Source organism: Alligator sinensis, unplaced genomic scaffold, assembly GCF_000455745.1.
Source record: "Alligator sinensis unplaced genomic scaffold, ASM45574v1 scaffold546_1, whole genome shotgun sequence".
Lineage (NCBI taxonomy): Eukaryota > Metazoa > Chordata > Crocodylia > Alligatoridae > Alligator > Alligator sinensis.
Window position 1 is genome coordinate 1,530,675 of NW_005842061.1, and position 23,568 is coordinate 1,554,242.

At 42.3% G+C, this 23,568-nt stretch overlaps 1 protein-coding gene across 1 annotated transcript in view; it reads right to left on the reverse strand.

Moving 5' to 3' along the window:
• Positions 1 to 23,568, reverse strand: part of COL13A1 (collagen type XIII alpha 1 chain) — a 190,524-nt gene that overhangs the window by 44,238 nt on the left and 122,718 nt on the right. Inside the window, exons 21-26 of the mRNA XM_025203565.1 lie at positions 8,508 to 8,561; positions 5,863 to 5,949; positions 5,073 to 5,117; positions 2,123 to 2,167; positions 1,389 to 1,457; positions 758 to 781 (exon numbers count right to left, since the gene is read on the reverse strand). Coding sequence (XP_025059350.1) covers positions 758 to 781; positions 1,389 to 1,457; positions 2,123 to 2,167; positions 5,073 to 5,117; positions 5,863 to 5,949; positions 8,508 to 8,561 — 324 coding nt within the window. The remainder of the gene's footprint in view (positions 1 to 757; positions 782 to 1,388; positions 1,458 to 2,122; positions 2,168 to 5,072; positions 5,118 to 5,862; positions 5,950 to 8,507; positions 8,562 to 23,568) is intronic.

Here is a 23,568-nt window from a genome sequence, read left to right on the forward strand (position 1 = left end):
GTGGATAATAGGAAAACATTAGCTTGCTAAGTTCCTTAGTGGAGGTTGAGTTTAATTAACTAACAGTAACTTTTATACCAAATTCAGCATGTGTTCAAATGGCTTCAAAAACTCTTCAAAAACTCATATTTTCAGAAGTGGACAAAGATTCTGGATGCCTCAGTTTTTGTGTGCCTAATTTAACACATTTGTTACTACAAAGCAGGGCACTTGACACCTGGAGCACCCAAAATAAGAGGTTACTTAAAAAAAATGTAGCTGGCATATGGCTCCTAATGTGCACATTTACATAGTATCTGGGTGTTGCATGCAAAATTAGATATCACAGTTACAAATGGTTTATGACGGCCCTAATTCCTCACCTCTCCAGAGGAATATGTTAGTTATCTTCCAAAAGTAAGTGCCAAACAATTATATATTCCTGTTATTGGGGAAAAGCCTGCTTAAAGAGATGAAGTTTTCAATGGGCCTTGAAAATAGCACAGCTTGGGCCCCTCTTGACTTCCACTGGGTTCTCCTCATTTAGGGCCAACCTTGCTGAGTGCCTTAAGAGCCCAGTGCTGCATTTACAAAGCAGGGGAAATATTAGTACAAGAATATAACACAAAACATGTCCTTTTGGCTGTCAGCATTGCTATGTCTCAGGCCATGACTGAAAAAGTTTGTGTCAGTTTGTCTGACTTTGTCCACTTTGCTTAAGACTAAATTCCAGTTGCTTGTCCAAAAACAAAATACACAGTCAAGAATACAGACTCACCATCAGGGCCAAAGTTCGTATTTCCTAAAAATTATGAAGGAAGGGGTAAAACAGAAATAAAATTACAACTTGAAAGTTATTTTTATTTGTTTTCTTTTATCAATAATGGCATAAAAGAATCATGTATACTGAATAATATTCATTACTCTTATTATGGAAGAAGAACTAGGAAGGACCAAACTGACATGTTTAATTTTGTCCATACTTGATGCATCTACTTTAGACATTTACTGCACAGTTGACTAATTAGCATTGCAGTAAACATCTTGGCGCCTACACGTGCATCCCTGTTAGGCTGGAGTAAACTAATGTACTCTGCAGCAGGATAGTACTAGTAAATACAAATACTATCTTGCTGTGGAGTAAAAAACTCCATAGCAGTGCATATGTAGATGCTGGAGTGGCTGGCTGGGGCACAAGGGTGCATTTCTTCCTTGGTCCAACCATCTCCCAGAACTCCATCACTTAGGGTACTAGCCTGCAACTTTGCTGAAGAGCTCTCAGTTGCCTGAGAGCAAAATGAGCTAGAAAGAGCTCGGGTGTCTAAGAAAAGGTCCCTCAAAAAATAATGAACAGCTTACTCCAGAAGTCACTGAACACGGTTCCCAAGATACATGTAGCAGTTCCTCACCTGTAGAGCATCATTGATGTTACCATCATAATCCACCATTTCATCCTTTCCTGGTTCTCCTTTGGGACCCTATAAAATGAATCAGAACTCCAGTCAGGGCTCATCTAGCCAATACAGAGCGGAGTTGCCCAAGGATGTAGTTCCCCCATAATCTTCTCTGAGCTGAAATACGGATGTTCACCATGATGTGAAGGCAGGGGGGTGCTTAGGGAAGCAATTTCACTGCCATTATTTTTTAAATTTTAAGTTTAAAGAATGATCAATAGATATATCTATGGGGATATTTTTGTGGCTATCCAACATCAGTATGTAGTACAAAGAGGATCAGCGTTGCTGCTACCTCAGTTGCTCTGCTGAATAACTAAGCTGTGGAACAGAATCCAGGAACTTGACCTGTGGCAGTTTTCACATTTGGACAGATGCTGGCCAAGCACCTGTACAGAGCGTATACATTCAGCTGTTGATGCCCAAAACTAGGTAGTATATGTGAGACTTACAAGTAGGCTCCAGTTGCTTTCCCCCATTATGGCAATGCAAACTAACTATAAACAAATTTAATTATGGTAAAGGGATTTTGGGAGACAAAAGAAACACAAAGTGCACTGTGGTGTAGCATAGATATACCAACTGCTTAAGTACCCATTAGGATGAGACATATTGTCATTTGCTCTTTCTAACATTTCTCATTTTTTTCATAAGGGAAGACCCAGATTAGCTGGGTAAATGGCACCTACCCTTGGACCAACAGGTCCATGATCTCCAGGTGCACCGGGTTCTCCCTGTAACAAAAAGGGCACTGCATGTCAATGCACCTTATTTTAGAAACCTAAACTTCTGAGGCTCTTGGTGTCTGGAGTTTTCTGCTGTCTTTGTGAGGTGCCATAGGGCTAGTCTGTGTTCTAAAACTGAAAAAGGGGTTGAGCATATTGTGTCTCCTCAGGTTCACATCCCACAGATGGAATTATAATTCCTTACTCTCTCCTTGGGAAACTACCCCTTTGCATCTATTAACAATTAGCCCATAAACAAAATGGCTCATTTTGGAATGAGCTAAACATATAACTAGTTTCAGGTTAAATGCAACATCCTGACATGATCTCTTTTTAGTTTGCTGAAGAATAAGAACAAAATTTTGTTTCAAAAGTGACCCCAAATGACATGTTTTAATGATTTTTCCGGGTCAGCTGCCAAAACTGAAAAATTAATTATTCCCATGGCATTGGTCAGATTTAGATGTTGGGACACTTGACATAGAATGCTAAATGCACATTGAGTGAAGTGATTTTAACAGGAAGAAATGCTCTCATTTTTCAATGGCATGAATTTTCATGGGTTATATCTTTATTAGACCAACTGCATGGTTGGGATAGACAACAACAAGTTTTCAGATATCATGATTCCCTTTCTCATGTCTCATTTTTCAATGATATTGGTGAAAATAATAGCATGGTTTTCCTGTCCAACACATCACTACATATCAATCCCATTTGCAGTGCCTGAGATTCTTTTTTACAGCAAAACATTTTGCTAGACAAAACTGATACTTTCAGGTCAGAGAGCTGGATGTAAAGAAGCCATATGGTGTTTTTCCAATGACGAATAACACTAAATGACTGATCCTCCTACATGCTCCATTTCCTACTCTTAGACATTACCTTCAAAGATGGAAAATAATTAGCACCTTGATTTATATCAAAACAATGTCCATGAAAATGTAGGGAGGACACCAAACCAGAATAATTCCCCTTATACTCTATTGCATATTCGGCCCTTTATATTATTTCTTTTCAATATACATTCCTCAATACAATTACATGCACACTCACACTATATGGATATGAAATGCTATATGCAAGTATCTTGCAGTTGATAATCTGGTAAACTGATAATCTTGCATGGTTTTCAAATGAGAATAGAAAACTCATGTTCCATGAGGGAACCATTATCCACAATCACACATGATATATTAACATATTAGGCAGTAAATTAAGCTTCTTGTCATTTTGGATAAGACTCAATGCAGTAGGAAATATAGCTAATATTATAACTTTGGCGTAGACAAAGCAACTCTTTCCACAGAGCAAGATATTTTTAACATTCTTTATACCTTAGAATGATGTTCACAGACTGTTCTGAGGAGTTGGTTAGCCCAGTGAGAACCCAGAAGACTTAAAATGATTTTGATCTTCCCTGTCCTCTTGACCCTTTAATCCCAGTTCCTGATGCATTTTTTTTCGGCTAGGGACAGACATTCAAAAAGCCTAAGCCTGAGTTGATTCAATCCTTGCTGGTTAGTTTAACCTGGCTAGGCTAAACCAGTTTGTAACTACACAGACATCCCCTTTGGACTGAAAAAATGCAAGCATATGCCTGTGGTGGCTCAGGCTAGAAGCCAAGGAGCGCTAGAACAGTCCTCCCTTCCCTTACACAATGCTGAGCTGAGGCAGGGCATAGCCAGTCCCCAGCAGGACGCTCTGATTAGGGAGCCCCCTTCTCCCCCTACCCCACAGCCCAGCAGGGAGCCCTACACAGTGTTTATCCCCCCTAACTCAGTGTTTATCAGCTCTTTAAGAAAACAACAGCCTCTCTCCATTAGTTCAAGATCTTCTTAAACAGCTTTTCCAAGAAAGGAATGGAGGGACATTACCAGCTACCTGTTGATTAGCTCCACAAAGCCCTAAGTCGACACAGTCCTGCCTGCCTTTGTCCTGTCTCCCACAGCACGAACCATAGCCAACATGTGGTATGCTAGCTAATGCTGAGAGGTGTCTGTGTAAGGCAGAGGGAAGGGGGGATCCCTGCTTCAGCAGGGAGTGGTGAAGGGGAGTGGGGGAGCAGGAGGAAGCCAGCCAGACCCTGCAGTACCAGCATTCTCTGCTGGAGCTGCAGCCAGGGAGCAGAGAGGAGGGGCCAGCCCAGCTCTCTGGAGCAGAAATCCTTGCCCAGCCAAGAGAGTGTGCCGGGATGCTGGGGGACTTTGATTTAAATTAAACCAGGAAGAGGCCTGGGACAGACATTCCATAAACCAGTTTGACCCAAATCAGTTGAGTCAGATACTACATTCAATCAGATTTATCTCAAACCAGTTTCAGCAATTTTCAAACTGGCTTATGTGCACTGAATGTTTGTTATGTTATAGGTTTAAACCAGTTTCTGATCACTTAAATGGGTTTATGTGTAATATCTGTCCCTAGCCTTTGAGATCAGCATTTCCCCTGTGCTGCAGGCCTTTTTTTCCACAGAGCTTTTTCTATCTGTCCCTTTCCACAGTCCCTTGGCTTCTCTGTCCTGGTGTGGGTGACCAAAATGTTGGGATGCTCCCCATTTGGTTAGTTTATGCAGTGGCAACTGCTAAAAGTGGGCTGGTGCACCAGCCAATCCCACTACCTGCCCCCCAGTGCTGCATGTCTTTCTGCTTCCTAGAAATAGTGTTGCATCCAGGACTTGGGCTCACAGGCCAGTTGGTTAATGATATTCTGTTTGCTTTGCACATGAGAGCTTTCAGAAAATGCAGTGTGTATAGGACAATATATCTGTTTCTTTCCATGATTGGCTATAGTCATCAGTTATTTGATTGGGGGAAACAACTGCAAAACAATATTTTTCCCAACTGCTGCATTTTAACTGAGCTCCCTGTCTTGGAATCCTTCTCAAAAGTCCCATTTGTTCCCATTCCCTTCATACCTTTTCTCCCTGCCGTCCAGGCTGGCCAATGTCACCAGCTTCTCCCTTAAAAAAAAAAGTTGTGTGGGGGGGAGGAACAGATCAACATAAATGTGCAGAAAAGATCAATTTCAACAATGGTGAAATGATTAAGCCTGATAACAATTAAAATTGGTGGAATTCCACTAAGGTAGGTAGAATTCTACTATCTTAACATTCAGATTTTTTTTGGCAGTCTCAATATTTGGGGTAAGTTCCCATTTCTCCACTACTTCTAGATAAAGGTGTGACTCAGCATGAGTGAAGGTATCAGAATTCAGCCCATTAACACACCTCTTAACACATCCTGAATGGAGCCAGTCTTAGGAAACTAAATATTTGAACTGTCTTTTGCCATTAAGCAGGATTTCTGGGCTGCTAATTCTCTTGGAAGGAAAGTATGGATAAGATTTGGGTCTCTGAAGATCTCAGAGTCCTGGTACACAATGTTCACCCTGTCTCATCTGGCACATATGGCATCAAAAACTGGTGGTGATTGTGGGGGATTGTTTACTTATAGCCCCTGTAGGAAAATAATTTAAACACAAGTAGGGTTTTTTCCCTAAAAATTCAGTTAATAAATTTTCTGACCTTCAATGTTTAAAATAACAAACTAAAGAACCCTGTAGAGCCTGGCCAGTTTATGAAATCTTGGCCTAAATCCAGTTGGGTACAGATGAACGCAAACTTCACCCCCTCCTCAGTGCTCCATGCAAGGCACATATCCCATACAACAGAGAAATATAGAGTGTTTTGGGGGCAATATACACACCTTTAGTCCTGGGGCCCCAGGTAATCCTGGGAGTCCAGGTTCTCCTTTACCTCCCCCGAGCACATTACCAGCATCTCCCTTCTCTCCCTGTTGGCAAGGAAAAATAGCCCACTGTCAATTAAATTTGTTCACCTCTTTGTAACCTCACCTGCCTTGCCGGTTGTTTTCAGAAGGGGTGGGGGGGTGAGGTGTGAGCAGTAACCCCAGTAGCTGGCTGCCTGGTGATATCCTGGAATGCAGGTGTATTTCATTTTGTTATTTATTAATGAACACGAATGTTTAGAGTGAAAACTAACAAAGCAGCCAAAGATGCAGTTGCTAACACATCTCCACCTAGGGCTGCAGCACTCCATTATTAGATCTGAGTACAAAGTTCAGCCAAAGCACTGCAGACAGTACTGTGCTGCCAGTACTTTAACAAGGAGTGCTTCAAAAATTCTCCACTTCAGGAAGTGATATATGTGACCCTTGGGGGAGTGGGGGGAATCTTTCTAGCATCACACAAAATCCAGCTATTCTGTTTACCCAGTCACACTGGATAAACTCCCTGCCTGGCCCAATCTAGCTTCTTTCATCTCCTATTGCTTTTGACTTCCTACCTCTCCAGCAACACATTTGATGACTTTGCAGTCTGAATTCCTTTCTGCTTTTGCAGCCCACGGGGTGTACCAATGTACATTTGCTCACGGTGTTTCCTCATTGTGCCTGAATCCTTTTCTACAATGACCTTTACAGTAGGGCTGTGTGAAGCTTTGGTCCCTGATTCAATTCAGCGGCGATTCGGCCCAATTCAGTGGCTGAATCTCTGAATCCAAATCAAATCAAAGGACTCTTTAATCTCTCTGAATTGAATCAGAACCCTCCAAATTGATTTGGAGAAATTCAGAAAGATTGGCGATTAGGTCATAGACACAGCTTTAAATGTTTTTTCTACATACCTCTAGGTAGCAGGTGGCTCATGAATGCTGCGATGCTGGGGCACATGGAGTGTCCCACAGGAGCACGGGGGACTCCCCAGCGTGCTCGGCAGCAGACCCAGAAGTGGACCAGAAGCACTTCTGGTCCACTTCTGGGTCCACCGGGGAGCGCACTGGGGGGGCCCCTCATGCCCCCTGGCTTGGCGACTGGTACCTCCTGGGTCTGGGGGGGGCACCTGAGGTCCTCCTGTGGCTGATCGCCAAGCTGGGGGGTCATGAAGAGGCCCCCTGGCCCGCTCCCTGGCAGACCTGGAAGTGGCCTGGAAATACTTCTGGTCCCCTTCCAGGTTCGCCACCGAGCACACAGGGGGGACCCCCATGCTCCTGTGGGACACTCCATCCTCCCCAGCATTGCAGTGTTCACGAGCTGCGCTGGTACCTCGAGGTATGTAGAAAAAACATTTAAAGCTGTGTCTATGTCTGACTTGCTGATTTTCCAAATCAGCATTGAATCTCCAGATTCGGATTCGGCCAAAATGAATCAGGGATGGTGATCCAAATCAACAAATCAAATCACTGTCCCCGATTCGGGCCGAATCCAAATCAAATAGAACCCGCTTCGCACACCTCTACTTTACAGTAGTATATTCAATCTATAGCCTCTTTGCTGAACTTCCATAAAGAAGAAAAATCACTGCCAGTTGTGGATGAATTTTTGGGGAAGGTGTGTGACAGACTAAGATCTGTATTCGCCAGTTGATTTTACATACAGCATTCAATAAAAAATATTCAGTTACCAATAGTCTGAGCTGGATTTTGAAAACGAAGCCCTAAAGATGAAAGAATGTATTTTCCTGTAAGTCCCCTAAATTGCTCTTCCTACCTACTGTATAGACCAGATTCATCATTGTTATAAAAACAGGTATGTCTCTGGTGCCTTTGATAGAGTTGACCCCATTAAGTCCGCATATATTTGATCCTCAATGTTTTTTTTCTGGGTACATTACATTGTTTTGTCTTGTTTCTTTCTTTTTTTAAAAAAATCAATAGGGTTATCATGCTAGGTACTGAGTTATTTTTAAAACATGAATAATCATTTAGATAATGCTGTTAATATAAGTTGTACAGTATTTTGCTGTTGCTTGAACTGGCCTTGAAAAATGCTAGCTTGCATCTACTGAAAAGGGAGGTATTTTAAGGTAGGGTGAGGAATATGCATCTTGTCCCCAAAGAATTTATCCTTCTTTCCTCAGGGGAACCATCCATTGAATCACGTTTTTATTGTCTGAAGAGCCTGCTTCTCTCATGTAGCTAGTGTAGAGAAAACATGGTAACTATATGCTAGTGTTTTTGTGTATGTGCATTTACATGCATGTATGCAAGTGTGGGTGTACGTGAATGCAGTCTACAGTCTTATTTATATTATAAAGCTCTGCCCTCATAGCCAGTGTTGCTCTCCCAACAGAAGAAGGGCTTCTGCCTGCAAAGCTTGTTTTTTCAGGGGAGCTGATGTAGCTCTTGCAGCAGACAATCTGCTTCTGTTGATAGACCTGTGTACACATCAGGAGGCACAGATACCAAAGTACTGCACTAGTAAGTAGCAACAACCCAGTAGCATAGGCAAACCCTACAGCTGGTCTGTACATGGGTGCAAGCTGCCTGATGCTATACTGGGGGAAAACAAACTGGGATGAAAAGTGACAGAAAAGGTCAGAGATTGTGACAAACCTTTAGCCCGAGGAGCCCAGGCAGGCCAGGATCACCAGCTTTTCCTTTCTCTCCCTGTTGATGAAAAGCAGATACAGTTAGGGGCTGGCTCTTAAGAGTTTTCTCCCTTGCAGCACCAGCCCAAAGTGGTGGGCAGATGTCATCTGTTACAATGCTGGAATATTGCTAAAACTCCCTTTTTTCTCTGTGGGATTTTCTTCTAAGAGGCAATCAAACTTTTCAAAGTTGGAACATGCCTCTTTGCCAAGACTTCAGGATCTGCTTATTATGTTATTTTCTCCTGTCAGTGCTATCCTTTCCCCTTATGCCTTATGATCTTAGAATTCTAGATTTTTGCATTTCTTTCTTTGTTTTTTCTCCCCTATTTTTGCATGTCTTTTTGCCTCAGACCAACACGGCTACCAAATACATCCATTATGATCTTAGTGGCATTGTCAGTTCCTTCCTATAGATTCTTAGCAATAAAAGGCTGCTGCACGCAACCATGTAAAGAGCCATTCCAAACCTTACGATTACACTTTAATGGAGTATTTTCCTCCTGACTTGTATTGTTTGTTTGATAAAACCTTAGTTTTCCTCCAGCTACAATCTTTTTGTATGGTGTGAATCCAAAGAAGCCTGTTGGATTTATAAGCATCAGAACATGAAACTGTTGGGGGAGGTGGGGAGGTGCTGGTATAGGATAATTATAAAGAGCAACTATTTACATATGACTTGTCCCTAGTTTAAGCCTCATCATTATGCAGGCATTAATTATTTTAATAACAGTATAGTTTTTGCAAAGTCCTAAAGACCAACATTTACAAACTCACTTACATGGATTGCTCTAGGTGTTGCTAATTGTTTGTCACTTGTAGTTATGCTCATTCTACAGTGCACTCTCATTCAGCACATTAATATTTGAAAATTAGCAGCAGACAAAAAATCCTAATATGGAATCAAGCAAAACGGACACTTCACATCCCCATTTCCATTGCTTTAAATGAGCTATGATAATTTCCAGCATTGCAGATTGGCCCTGGGAGGTGTCAATTCTTGAAGTCGTCTTTGAGGTGATCTTGCACCTCATCAGGAATCTCAGTGCTCTGACTGTGCAAGAACTGTAAAACAAAGTTCTACGGGTTACCCAGATACAAAGACTTTTTCAGCATCAGGTCCCACGTAAAACTTCATACACTTGTGACTGGATAGCATTGTGCAGCACGGCTTGATAATGTGATACCACCAGAGATTGCCTGAGGGGTGCAGCCTGAAATAACTTTCCACATCAGTTCTTAAAGATGTTCCTGCTCCTGCTGCCACCACAACTGTTCACAATACAACTACAGTGCAGGACCCAACCTGAATGACATCTTTAAGCACACTTAAACTCACTTGGCAGTACAGGCATCTTGGAGATGCTGCATTCTATTTGTTCAGGCTGTAGTAAACTGATAACACCAAATCTTTCCCCATCTAAAAATCAGCGCATCATCTCCAAAGCAATCAAATTCTATACTGCTCAGTGCTAATGAAATGAGGTGGAAACAGGAGTACGGAAAGCTAAAAGGACAGAAGAGGACCAGATAGGTCGTTCATGACAGGACCACTAGCAACCAAAAAATGCAGTAGGAATAGCAACTGGAGCAGCTGGAGAAATATCAGTTTGGATGCATAATGGGCACATGCATGCCACCCAGTGCTCACTTTGGCAAAGCAACCTTATTTTATTCACTGTAATATTTGTTGTGTGCTTTAGAGGTTAGTTCCACAACAAACTCAGTGCCTGACAAATTCTAGATAAATTCTTGTTCTAATCTGTTCATAGTGTACACGCTGTAAAGTTAAGCCCAAATTCAAGGTATTTTGAATGGCTTCCCCAGAGGTTCTGTTGCAAAGAGAGCTAGCATGTTTAGTTAGCATGTTAGCAAAGATAGTTAGCATGTTTTTTCTTACTCTTCATTCTTTGCTGTTGCAAGTACACTTACAAATATTTTATCCTTACAGAGAACAGGTTTAATACAGTAACATTTGTTGTTAGAGATATTTTCTTACCTGTAATTCTTAGTTCTTCAAAGTTAGTAACTTTTATAAGTTAATATAAGCAAAGAGCGAGATGCACAAGGCAGTTACTTGCCTGTATTTCTTAACAGTGCATAGATATGCAGCACCATTTTGAAAGCAGGTTAATTTACTTTTTAAAGCAGGTTAACTTAGAAATGTGCTCTATATAACTTTATACATCAGGAGTTGACACCTATGGCCTAGCCCACAAAACTGTGGCTTCAGCAGTGAGGGTCTCTGCCTGCTCTGTGACAGTCGAGCAGTGGGGGGTTTCTGTGGAAGACATGGGCTGACTGCCCAAAATGTGCCTCAGTCAGGCGGTTAGAGGACTCAACCCATGCTGTGCTACAGCTGAACAGCAGGGAGAAGCAGTGGAGACAGCCAAGTCCTAGAAGCTGGGTCATTCTGACCCACTGCTGGAAAATGTTGCCAACTCCTGCTCTTAAGTAATCAGAATCAAGAGTCTGTGACTCCACTGCAACAACAGCAGCATCCAGAAAACAAGAATTCTAGATAAAGAATGCCTTTTTCCTTGCATGCCATATTCTGTACCTGTGCATTTTGATGTACATTCATTTCAACAGAGGTCAAGGACAGATATCTAACATGCATGGTACTTGCATGAATACTCTGAGAAAAGGCATGCATGCTATTGCTTATGACAATTAATGAAAAGATATTTGTTCTAGACATTTCTGAATCCCCCACCCCCGACAACCTTTTTATAAGACATTTTAACCTTCAAAATGCCCAATAGCCATTCTTCCCCTCATAATGTACTCATTGTTATCATGAACTAATGATTTTCTTCCTGGGGAAGACAATAGGCTGGCTTGCATTTCCCAGGTTTAGAATATTGGTCATTTCTAGAATGTCTGAATCTGTTCAGATTGATCCACTAGTTGAATGGATGTATATACATTAGTGCATGTGGAGTGGAGTTTGCTGCGATGCTGAAGAGCTGGTAGTAGAAGTCAATAATTGAAAAGAAGTAAGTAGTGATTAGAAATTTCTCACTCCATTCTGAGTCCAGGCCTTTGCTTGGGCTGTATTCAGCATATTTTCTTTCCAATATACTTTAAAGATCAAGATTAGTGCCAATGGGCAGCTGTCATAGGGGGGGCGCTGGCAGAAAGGGACATATAAAGGCCACATTTCAACTACTCAGCATAAATATTATTTAAGACATGTTGATTCCAGTGGTGTTCAGATTACTGGCACCTCAGGTCAGTTATTACTTCTGGAATTAAAACTTCTCAGGAGAAAGCTAAAACCAAGTACTTAATTCCTTTAAAAAATTAATTTGCTCCCACTTCTTGTTCTGTCTCTTGCAAGCAGTAACATACAAAGCACACTCCACCCATGTGCTGAGAGCATCAACAATGGGATAAGAGCATTCCACTTCAAGCACAGAAATGCAATGCAAAACAGTTTCTCTTCAGTCAGTGCCAAAGAGGAGGAACGGCCCAGTATAGCAGTGCTAAGAAACCAAGCCCAAACACACAATGTCCTACCCTCTGCCCCCTTTTCCCTGGCAAACCTGGGGGGCCCATCCTCCCTGGAACTCCAGGTTCTCCCTTGTTGATTAAAAAAAAAAATCATCTGTTATATGGCTGGTTATCTCTGCAAAGCACAACAAACACAACACACCTGGTTTAAGATCAAACAAGACTTTGCTGCCCTTTGTTCCTGTGAACATACAAGGGTATTTTTGCAATATTTTTTGCTGCATCGTTTTACATGATACTGATATAACTGGACATAAAACCTAGGACCAATTTACCCAATGACTGTGAAAAAGACTGCATCCTTATTAGCCCATTCTGCAAAATGGGCATGTGCCAAGTGGAGGTACAAGTACAAGTGGGGAGGAGTGGTCTGGGAGACTGTGAGATAACCCACTCTTCAGTAAAACTGTGTTGCTATATGTCCTGTAGGACAGACAGGAAACGAAATAGAGTAGCCAAATAATATGCCTATAGGCAAAGCATGAAGGAATAGGAAAGGGAAAGAACCAAAGAGAGACTATTTGCAATATGGAAGTCTCTATAAAATGTGCATCTCCCTCTGTTAGGAAGAAAAGTTATTCAGCAGGTGTATCTACATGAGATGCTAACTGTGCAGTAGCTTAATAACTCTGTGCAGTAGTGTGCTGGGCAAAAACTGCTAATACACAACTGTGCAGTAGTTTTAGGTTACTGCACAGTAAGCATCTCTAAACCTGTGCGCCCGTGCTAGAGCGCAGTAGCACATGTTACTGTGCATAGATTTAGTACTTGGTTAACTAAGTACTAAACTTAATGCACAGTAACTGTGGAGCGTTAATGAATGTGTAGATATCCCCAGTTTGTCTCAAGCTCAGGTACCATATTGATTTTGGGCCAAGTCTACAAACAATGTAGTAAATACAGATTTGGAACAGCTATGCCTTTCAAGAGATACCTTTTCTCCTGGAGTCCCTGGCTCTCCCTGCATAAGGAAAAGATGGAAAAATAAATAGTGAGAAACAAGAAAAAAGCAGGGGGTGGACCCCCATCTAGAGTTACTAAAAAGAAAAAGTGAGTATTTGCAGAGAAGCCCTCATGCCAATGCCTTGGTGCAGTATGATTTCAATTTGAATTTAGATTTTTGTAAACCAGGACATACAGACAATTTGGGAAATGTTAAAGGCTTGTTAATGGAGACATATTTAATTTTATTTGTTTTTGTATGAGGCTCTTGTTTTTGTCCTTATTTTGAAGGCATGGTGTATAGCCCTAGGCTGAAAGCACCACTGATAAAATGCAGGTGTATGGACGACTGGTGCCTCCTGAGTCAGGGGGGGCATGTGCCCCCACAGTGGCCAGTCAGAAACTGGGGGAGGGGGGGTGTCCCCCCACAGCCAATCGTGCTGACCCAGAAGCGCAAGCAGCGCTCCCAGAAGTGCCAGCAGCACTTCTCCTGGTGCCCCCACTCTCCAGCTGGCACTTGCATGGGGAAGCACCGGCGCTCCCACCTGCCCCCCCTGCCTATTGCCTAAGCGGGGAGCGCTGGCTGTCAGGGGGTGCACCAGCGCTCTCAGGGGGTGCACATGCACCCCCATGCACCCCCTACATGTCACCACTGTACAGGTGTACAACCAATTTGAGTCGTTTTTCAAGAGACAACTTCCAAGACCTGCCTGTTTAAAAGCCATGTAACAAGGGATCCTAGCAAGAAGTCTGGGATTGCCTGGTTAGATCTCTCACAATTTCAGGAAGATGCTAATGCTGACATTTTTTTCCTGAGCTGCTTCCTTCACAGCTATGCTGGCCTTAGCATTTCTGCTGCTGCTATTATTGCTAACCATTTGTATATAGTAACATCCAATTACAAGTGGCTCCTTCTTGTGTAGAATGCTTTACAAGTGTGGGATCTTGGTGGTGGCAAAGCTATCTCAGCCAATAAGAATGGGAGAGAGAGTCTTCACCACCACTCAAAAAGAGTGCTTCTTTCCTCCAAGCATTATCATTGGTTGCTGAAGTCAGTCATAAAGATGCAGCAGTCCATGTTTTCCTCGGTATGTGATATTCATTTGACACAATAAACTTTGGCGCAAAATTCACACCAAAGTTTATTGCTCCCCAGGACAGCGTTTACATGTGTGCCTAGAACTGCAGGATGTTGAACTGGGGTGGAGCAGCCCTGGCTGGCAGGGGGCCCTGGGGGTCAGCTTGCCAGTCCAGGGCTGCTCCTACTCAGCTTAATGTGCTGTAGAGTAGGTCTGTGCAAATAGGGAAGTATTTGATTCGGATTCGGCCAATTTGGAGGACAGTGATTCAATTAGGAGATTCAGATCACTGTCCTGAATCAATTCGGCTGAATTGGCTTCAGAAGATTCGGCGCTGATTCAGAGAGATTCAGCCATAGACTATAATGGGGAATCACTGAAATACCTATAACTTTGCCATTCTTTGTCAGATTTGGATGAAAACAGCAGGGATGGCAGTTCATTCTGAGGACATGTTTCAAGGAGATAGGTGCAGGGGTTTCTGGGAAACTGCACCTCAAACTGCTGAAAGCAAAACTCATGTTGCATGTGTGTTAAGGCAGATTTTGATTAAAACAGCAGGGATGGTAGCCCCTTTTGAGGGCATGAGGCCTGCCAAGTTTCAAGGAGATAGGTGCAGGGGTTTCTAGAAAGCTGCACCTCAAGGTGCTGACAAACAAAACTGGTTACGTGTAACTTTGTGTGTGTGTTAAGGCACAGCGGGATGAAACCAGCAGGGATGGTAGCCTGTAACAGGGGGCATTCTGGGTGCTCAGGCAGAAACAGCTCACAAAAGGGATAGAAAGGCTGCAGACAGAGGCTTATGTGCTGTCTCTACATCCCCTTCCCAGAGCACTGTGATTGGAAGGGGACTCAGGGAAAGATCACAGTCACTGGCCAGCTACAGATGTTAGTCTTTCCCCCACCCGCTCTCCCTCCCTCTTCTCAGTTTCTGTTCCTCTTAAAGATTGCCTTCTGAATCTCCAAATCTCTGAATCTTTTCTGAATCGATTCGGAGGCTCCAAATTGATTCAGATGGGTTTTTTGGTCTCCCGATTTGATTCGGATTCAGTGATTCAGCCTCCAAATTGGGCCAAATCTTCTCTGAATCAGCGACCCAAGCTTCACACACCCCTAATGCAGAGGCACTGGGGCATGAGGGTGCTCCAGTGAAGAGCTAGCCAGCATGCCCCAGCCAGTCTTGGTCAGCATCTACACGTGTGTTGCAGTGGAGTAAATAAATCCACCATAGGACACTATTTGTGTTGGGCAGTACTATCCTACAGTGGAGTTAATTATATTACTCTGGCCTAATAGCACTGCATGTGTAGATGCTGATGGTGTGCAGAGCTAATTACTTAGCTCCGCAGTAAATGTCTCATGTAGACACACCTCCTAGTATTATTCAGTGGGTTTTGGAGTTCATCTGTGTGGCGCTTGGCAAGCTAATCTGGCAATTCTTACCTTTACAGATTTGAAAGGTTTTCCTGTCACCATGGTAGCTGAACCCTGGTGTATGGTTTACTTAAGCAGACACTTATTTGGCTAGATATAAAATGTCTGTCTGTCTGATGTCTATATATTTATATTTATTAGAAAATAACATGGAACCAAGAAATATGGAGCTTCAAATACAGTTCAGATTTGGAGGTGAGCTGAAATCAAGCAAAGCCTGAATTTTTTTCATTAGGTTTAGAGAGGATACAGGTAAAATTTAGCTGACCAATCTGGGGAAGGGCTCAGGCCTTCTTTCATTGGTGTCAGCAACTAAGTAGACAGATCCTTAGTCCTCCCCATTGAAAGGAATAGACATTCTCCCTTTATAATCTATCCTGAGTTTCTAATTTTATGTGGATGAATCTTTACCCTGACATGGCAGGAAAGTCAATTATTTTTTGTGTTTTCTTTTAATCCTTGCCTTTCCCAGCATGATCAATGGCTATCCATCTAGGACTACAAGCTATATCTCTCCTGTCTATGTCCTAACCTTCCCTCTTCTCCACACTCTTCACTGTGGCCTAACAGGCTGCACTTTAATGCAAAACTGACCTTCATCCCTGCAGCAGCCATCCCAGGAACCCCCTGATAGAAAGAGAGGAAAGAACACTTTGAAATTAAGTAAATATATATATTCTTACATAAACAGCATCACTGGGTGAAAAGTTTAAAAGAATCCTTGTCTCCTTATCCAAATCTCAGAAGAGACATAATAGCAGCTACAACTACACACATCCATCCTTATTCCCCAAAATGGGGAGTTTCCTTATGGTAGTGGCTCTTCTGTCTAGTAAAACAAAGAGACCATGCCATGGAAGTCCCCACAGGCTCAACCCATTCAGATGAAACTACTATTTCCTTCCTCCAAATGTAGTTGTTACTCTCAGTCACATTGGGTCTGTGACCCATCAAGGGGGGAGCAGTGCTGGCTCACTGAAAATGAGATAGAAAATCTGAAGACCCCCTATCAACTAAAATGTTTGAATTCAGGTCCTTTTTTTTTTAATGTCTCTGAAAAAGCTCAAATCACAACAGAGGGAAAAATGTTCTTGGTCTTGCCCACCAGCATTGCTCTGTAGTACCACAGAATTCAAAACATTTAGTATGAGCTTTGTGAGGGATCTATGAAGCCAGCTACCATGGGAAAAAGTCTTTCAAGCACTCAAATTCTTGCATCATTCTGCATAGCAAAGCAAAACACCACCAACAGCTTATGGAATGTAATCTTCCCCTGGAGACTGAGAAGGCTGTTGACTGCCCCCTCGAGACAGGTGCTCCTGTGGGTAGGATTATATTTCCCTTAAAGGCATGGTGCGAAAGCAAAACTTAAACATCACTCCCTTGCTCAGACCACATCTTTGTATACTAAATGTTAGTACAGGTTAGGTCCTTTACACATTTCCAGTTACAAAAGCAAATGTGAAGGGTAATGAAGATCTAGGAAGGGATGTAGAGCAGGAGGAAATGAAGCAGGGTTAGAAATGGGATACAAGAGGGATTGGGGATATAGCAGATAAGAGGAAAAGAGATGGAACAGGAGAGTTCATAGCCAGAAAGAGCTTGGAAAAGTTCAAACGGGAAGAATGTGAAGCAAGAGTGGGACAGGATCATACCTCTCAACTTTCTGAAACAGAAATCAGGGACAAAGCTAAAAAACACAAGGACAGAAGATGGAAATCAGGGATTCTATGTAATAAAAGGGGAAAAAAGCATTCAGAAATGTATCAGAGGTGAGTAGTTTTTAGTAAGTATGGGCCAGAGTCATGAAAGGGATCATGTGACCTGGGGGTTGGATTTTACTGGACAGATAGCGTCCCTATTCCTTGTGTTTCCGCTTTAAAACTGCAGTGAATAATTCCAGTGATATTTTCCAATGTTTATTTTTAAATTGTAGTGAGCACACAGAGACAGGGGCCCTAATTCATCACTGCCCTATTCCAGTTTGACACTGGTGTGATTCCATTTATTTCAGTGGAATAACACAAGCAAGAAACTTAAGTTTGTGGTGTTGAAGTTGGCCCATAGCATACTCATCTCCATTTTACAATGTGCTGATTTCCTAGAAATTCTGACTATCAGGAGGTCTCATCAGAATAAAGCATTAAGGATCTGATGTTGTTTTCAATGCAACTAGAGGACATGCAGTTCCTTGCAGAATTGAACCTCCTGGCACCAGGAATAGGCAGGTTATTTGTTCAGTAAAATGATTCCCCTATTATCCCTTTGATAAATTAGGCCCTTTATTTTTAATTTTAGAAGCAGAAAGAAAATAGTAGAGAAAGTGAGAAGAATCATTGTAGAAACCAAATAAGGGCCATCCCTGAATGTCAGGGACAGTTGAGAGGTATGGGTAGGGTCAGATGAACTAATGCCACTCCTTTCCATTTCTTTTAAGGTACCTTAGCTCCGTGTCTTCCTGGCAGCCCTGGCATGCCCCTTTCCCCCTGGAGGCAGAAATGGAAACAAAGAAGAAGAAAGGGACAGACATGAGATGTGTCCATGTTGGTGATCAGGAGAAGAGTAGACCTTACATGGCACAGTATGTCAAGATGTGCTTGTTAGTAAGACTGGAAAACAGTTGTGCCTTAACTCCAGCTTTTATTTTTAAGAAGACAGTTTCTCTTACTTTTCCTCCTTTGCACCTGTATGGATCAGAACGATTGCATTGCCATACCTGTCTTAATGTCACTGTGTATTTGTTGCAGTAGGATAATGTGGACCCAATTCTTTTTGATGACCTTGCTGATATAAATGAAAGCAGAATTAGGCCCTAAATTCTAATCTCAAGCCTGGTATCTTGGAAAGTTTTCTAATGCCAGTGTCAGCTCCTGTGCAGCATGTGAGTATGAAAATGTTTTCTTTATTTCTAGGGCAAGCTTGTTATTACATACTTATCACTGTATCTGAGGGCAAATAGGAAAAAAATATACACTAACCAGTATCCATATAATTATGTAGGTTTGCCTGGGAGAAAGAACACAAAGTTTATAATCACTGTCTCCAGCAAAAGCTGAAACAAATTGGTAGGCTTTGTCCATGCCATAAATGTCAACAGACCTGACTTTCATCAGATCTGAGTGTCAGCTTTTCAGGTGTTTACAATCTACTTCTTTCTGCTCTTACAAATGTGATTTTTTGCCCTTGTTGTTGACAGCCCAAGGAAAAAACCTCCAATTAAGGAAGAGAATATCCTATTACTGGAAGTATTTTTCTAACTACTTTGTTTATTCTGGGCTCTTAATTAACAGAGAGCAGGGACTTATCATAACAGAGATAACTTCATGCACCTGCAATCAAGAGGATGTAGGGACTTAGCATGCCTTACCTGTTCCATGGTAACAAACCCTGAACTTACTCTTCTCTTACATCTCAGTGGGTGTGTCTACACGTGCAATTAATGTGAAGCAATAAACTCTGGTATAGTTTGAGCTGGAGTAAACTATACACGGGCACAGCATCTACATATGCACCTGGGACAGCAGCAATTTGAGCCAGGATGAAGCAGGCCCAGGCTGTCAGGGAGCACATGGGGTGAGCCCTGGGGTCAAGTGTCGGGCGATGGAGAGGTTGCCTGGGGCACGAGAGTGCTGAAAGGGCAGAGCCATGTCGGTAGGCGGCAGGTAGGAGTCTGGCCCCCTGCTGCCTACGCTGACTGGGCAAAATTGATTCATTCTATTGTTAATCTCACTGTTAATTAATTACAGTGTTGATTAATTTACTGAAGCCTAGTAGTGTTGCGTGTGTAGGCAGTGACACTTTACTCTGCAGCTAATTAGTCTACTCTGTACTTAAGTTCATATGTAGACATGGCCAGTGAGAACTAAACTAAGATAGCCTCTCCGGAAGGAAACAGGGTTAAGTTGCTCCAGTATAGTGCTAACTGTAGAGAAATCAAGGCACAGGGGCAATTATTGCACGGTAAAGCCCATATACTGTTAACTGTGGGTACCAGGGATAATTTTGGGCTTGCATCCCCATTCTTAACTGCTTCAACCCCTAATTTGAGAACCACTGACTTTAATCTTTCTGAGGCTGCTCTGATTCCACTGGCGTTGTGATTTATCGTTTCTGTTACAATAGCACCAAAAGACCCCAAAGGAGAACATGGCTGCATGATGTCAGCCTCTGTACCAACATATAGTGAGAAACAGTCCCTGCCTTGAAGACAAAGTATGGGAACACAGAGGTACCAGGAGATGAAGTGACTGGCCTAAAGTCAAACAGGTAGTTGGTGGGAGAACCAGTTTTAGAACTTCAGTTTCTTTAACTCAGCCTGACACCCTCTCTCCTTGACCGCCAATAGGGTGGGTGAGTGCTTCATAAGCCCTAGACACTGATTTATTGGGGACACTGAAATAGGGAGTCTGTGCCCCAGCAGCAGCAGCACCACCACCACACCATTGTAGCAGCTGCTGTTGCAGCAACAGCCAGAGATGGGCAGACAGTGGGACCTTAAGTAGTCCCCAGAGCAGGTAAAGCTGACCACTTACCCCCTCTTTCCCACTTATGCTGTGGTAGGGTTTTTGCAAGGGTGTAAAACTTGTTAGTTACACCTGTATCAACCATACTGCTTCTTCATTGCTTTGGTGGAAACTAGGATGGCATTGTAAAATTCAGCCCATACTTCCTAATCTTAGAAGGCAGGCCAGGTTATTTATATTTAATGGTGACTACATAGCTGATATTATTTGTGGTACATGGTAAACATGGTGGATACAGAAACTCACTATGCAAGACTAAAAAACAGTTAATGTTCCTGAAGAAACACGAGGGAAATGCGCCTGCAAGCTCTGACACTGGGGTTCTGTATGGTCTTTGGCTACAACTCATGTAACAAGTTGTTTAAAGACAATAGATAACTTATGGAATACTGCAAGGTAGATTTGCACATTATAGACCAACTAAATCAGAGATGTATTGCATAAACTTTCATAAGCAGCGGGTTTACTTCATCAGATGTTGCAAGTAAGCCCTCTGATTATGAAAGCTTATGCCATGTATCTCTGATTTAGTTGGTCTATAAGGTTTGTTCAGATTGATCCTGCCTTCTGCCTGACCTCATATTAACACAGCTAACTACCTTTCATGAAATAGTACCATTCATTAACTGTTATTTCCATATGCAACTGATAGTTAATGCAGGAAAGAAAACATCTCTAATCACATCAGCTTTTAGCACAGCATGGAGGAGAGGCAGATTGCTTTCAAAGATAAACTACAGAATTAGCCCTTCTTCTGATGCATAGCTATTTAGATTTTTAAGAGCAGCAGTGATGCCAGACATGTCTTAGAACCCCAGCAGATGGCAGTCCAAGACCTCAACTTAAGGCTCAGGATTCCCAATAATGCAATAAGTCCTAGCCACTAGCAAAGTCTCCTCCTGCTCTCTTCACCCATATGAAGACATAAGGCTTTTGAAGCTGTGATATTTCTATCAGTGAAATCTCAAACCTCCCCATGATTACCAGCAGATCAGAAAACTTGATTTAGAAGCTGCAGATATATCTGGAGATTATAAACCCACCATGTACACTAGCTGTGCATAAAGTTTCTATTTAACTCTCTCAGTATTTCCCTCAACAGACTATTCCATGATGTATTCAGTGCTGGACAGGCTCATTTAGAAATCCAAACTGGGATTTTCAGGTGGGCTCAAGTACACATATATTACACGCTGATCATCAATAATATTGCTATAACCATGTCTCAGCACTAAGTTATAAGAAGCCATTGTCCACGTGGCAGTTCATTCTGAAGCGTATTAGCCTCAATATTCTGAATATTAGCTCAAAGAGGAACTCTTGCCCTTATCAAGTGTGAACTGAATGATGAATTGAAGACTGCTGTAAAAGTAGGGAAACAGGAAATATCTAGAGACAGGAATATGATATTCTTATCATTCTGTTTACATTTCCTTACTCTTCATCTACAGTTTTCATTTCCAAATTTAACATGTGATGCTTAAGTCACTGAAAGTAACTGGTGTGCCCTGGGGCCAAGTTCCAAGAGGGTACCGAGCAGTGACAAACAGGGAAGTAAGTGTTCAGGGAGATTAGAATACTCTCTGCTGTGGATCAGATGCTTCTGGACTACAATCCCTCTGATGTCAAAGGCACACTTATGACATTATATGTCTATAGAAAAAAGTATTAATGCATCAAGGAGGATGCACAGTTATATAAAAACACTCAGGGGCCAGATCCAGATGTGGAGGCATGTGCAGTTTGTGCCACCTCAAACTTCTTTGTGGTACCACAAACCACATGTCTGGTATGTTAAAACATGCCCCACACTGCAAATTTGCAGTACGGGGCAAAATTTGTTACTAGGAAATTCTAATAAAAAAAAAAATGCTCAAAAAAAAGTGGTGTGGTGCATGCCACAGGACTATGAGCCGGGAGACACAGAGGCTCAGTCCTCCAGGGAGACGCTTTAACTGCTGGCCACAGCATTTTCCCTCCTCTAGTCCCCTGACTCCTCCAGCACAATGGGAGCTGGGAAGAGTAAGGAAATAGCAGTGTCCCCAAAGTGGGACAGTTTTCCCCACAGCAAACTGCACATGCAGGGGTGTGCACAGCAGCAAAAAATAACAGCACACATTTGTTCCACTATGGCTTTTTTTGCCACTGCAAGTTCATGCCCCTGCATGAGGGGATGCATCCAGGAAGCATACAAATAAGAAATGCACTGTGTCCATATATTCCAGTTTTTCTAGTGATCTGTATCATTGAACCTATATGGAGTTCTTTGTATCCACTTAGCATGAAGGACTTTACCAGGAAGTTAAGTTTCCTTACTCCCATATTGCAGATGGGGAAACTGAGGTGCAGAGAGATGAGGAGACATACTAAAAGTCTCCAGGCAGATGAGGGATAGTGCAATAAAAAGAAGGCCTCCTAACTCCAAATTCAGGGCTATAACTATTGGGCTACACTACCTTCCCTCTTATTATCCTTTATGTCATACAACAGGGGTTTCCAACCTGCAGCACACGTGCCACAAGTGACATGTACAGCCTCTGTGTGTGGTACATGGCAGATCAAGGGAGGGACAAGTAGCATAGTGGCAGACAGGGCAGGAAGCAGAAAGCAGAGCAGCAGAGGAGGCAGGAAACATGGCAGGAAGCAGAAAGCAAAGCAGCAGATTGAACAGGGGAAGGGGATTGGAGTGGCACTTCACAAAGGTGCAGGGATAATTTGTAGCATGCTGGCCAAAAAAGTTGGCTCCCACTGCCATACAACATGTCCCATAAAATATCTGGGCTTGGAAATGTAGTAGACAGAACACTGCTGCAGGAACAGTAACTTCTGCATTCCCTGGTTTTTAAAAATGTTAATGGTTTCCAGTTGCCTTATAATGTACTGGACTTTTCCCTATATAATTTCCTTCTAGTTATTTAAAAAAAAAAAAAAAAAAAAGAGAAAGGGTACTACTTTTGCTTCAGTTGCTAGTGTTGATAAGCCTCACAGGATCTGGCCCACACACAGTACAACTCCACTTTGAGAATTATCTCTGTGTAAATGACCTCTTTTATTCAGCAGACTTGTCAGGATATACAAAGAAAGCAGATCTGCTCAGTGAATGAGGAAAAATAAGATCTTTTTATGCTGCTCTCAGCTGTGTAAAACCAGTCCAGCTCTGGGAGAGTAAATTGGATTCTTTCTGGCTTGTCCTTCACCCTTGGAATTGTTAACTAGAATACAAGTACATGTACACGCTACATGTACAAACCCACTATCTTTAAACTATGTCAGTAGTTCTTAGATTCTTTTTAGACTCAAGGCACCCCTTGCTGAACTCAGGCTCCCCTTGGAAAATGCCAGGTTTTAGCTTTCACTCTTTTTTTTTTTTTTACTACAGAAAAAAATGAGAGTAATTCTTCTGTTGCAAAGAACTCTGAAAGACTACAGCAGGTAAGAATGGTTTTGACACTATGGATTCCTGTTTGAAATCTCTAGGTTTATCATGTGTTATTTTACTGATAACATGCACAGCACTCTTAAAAGGATCTCA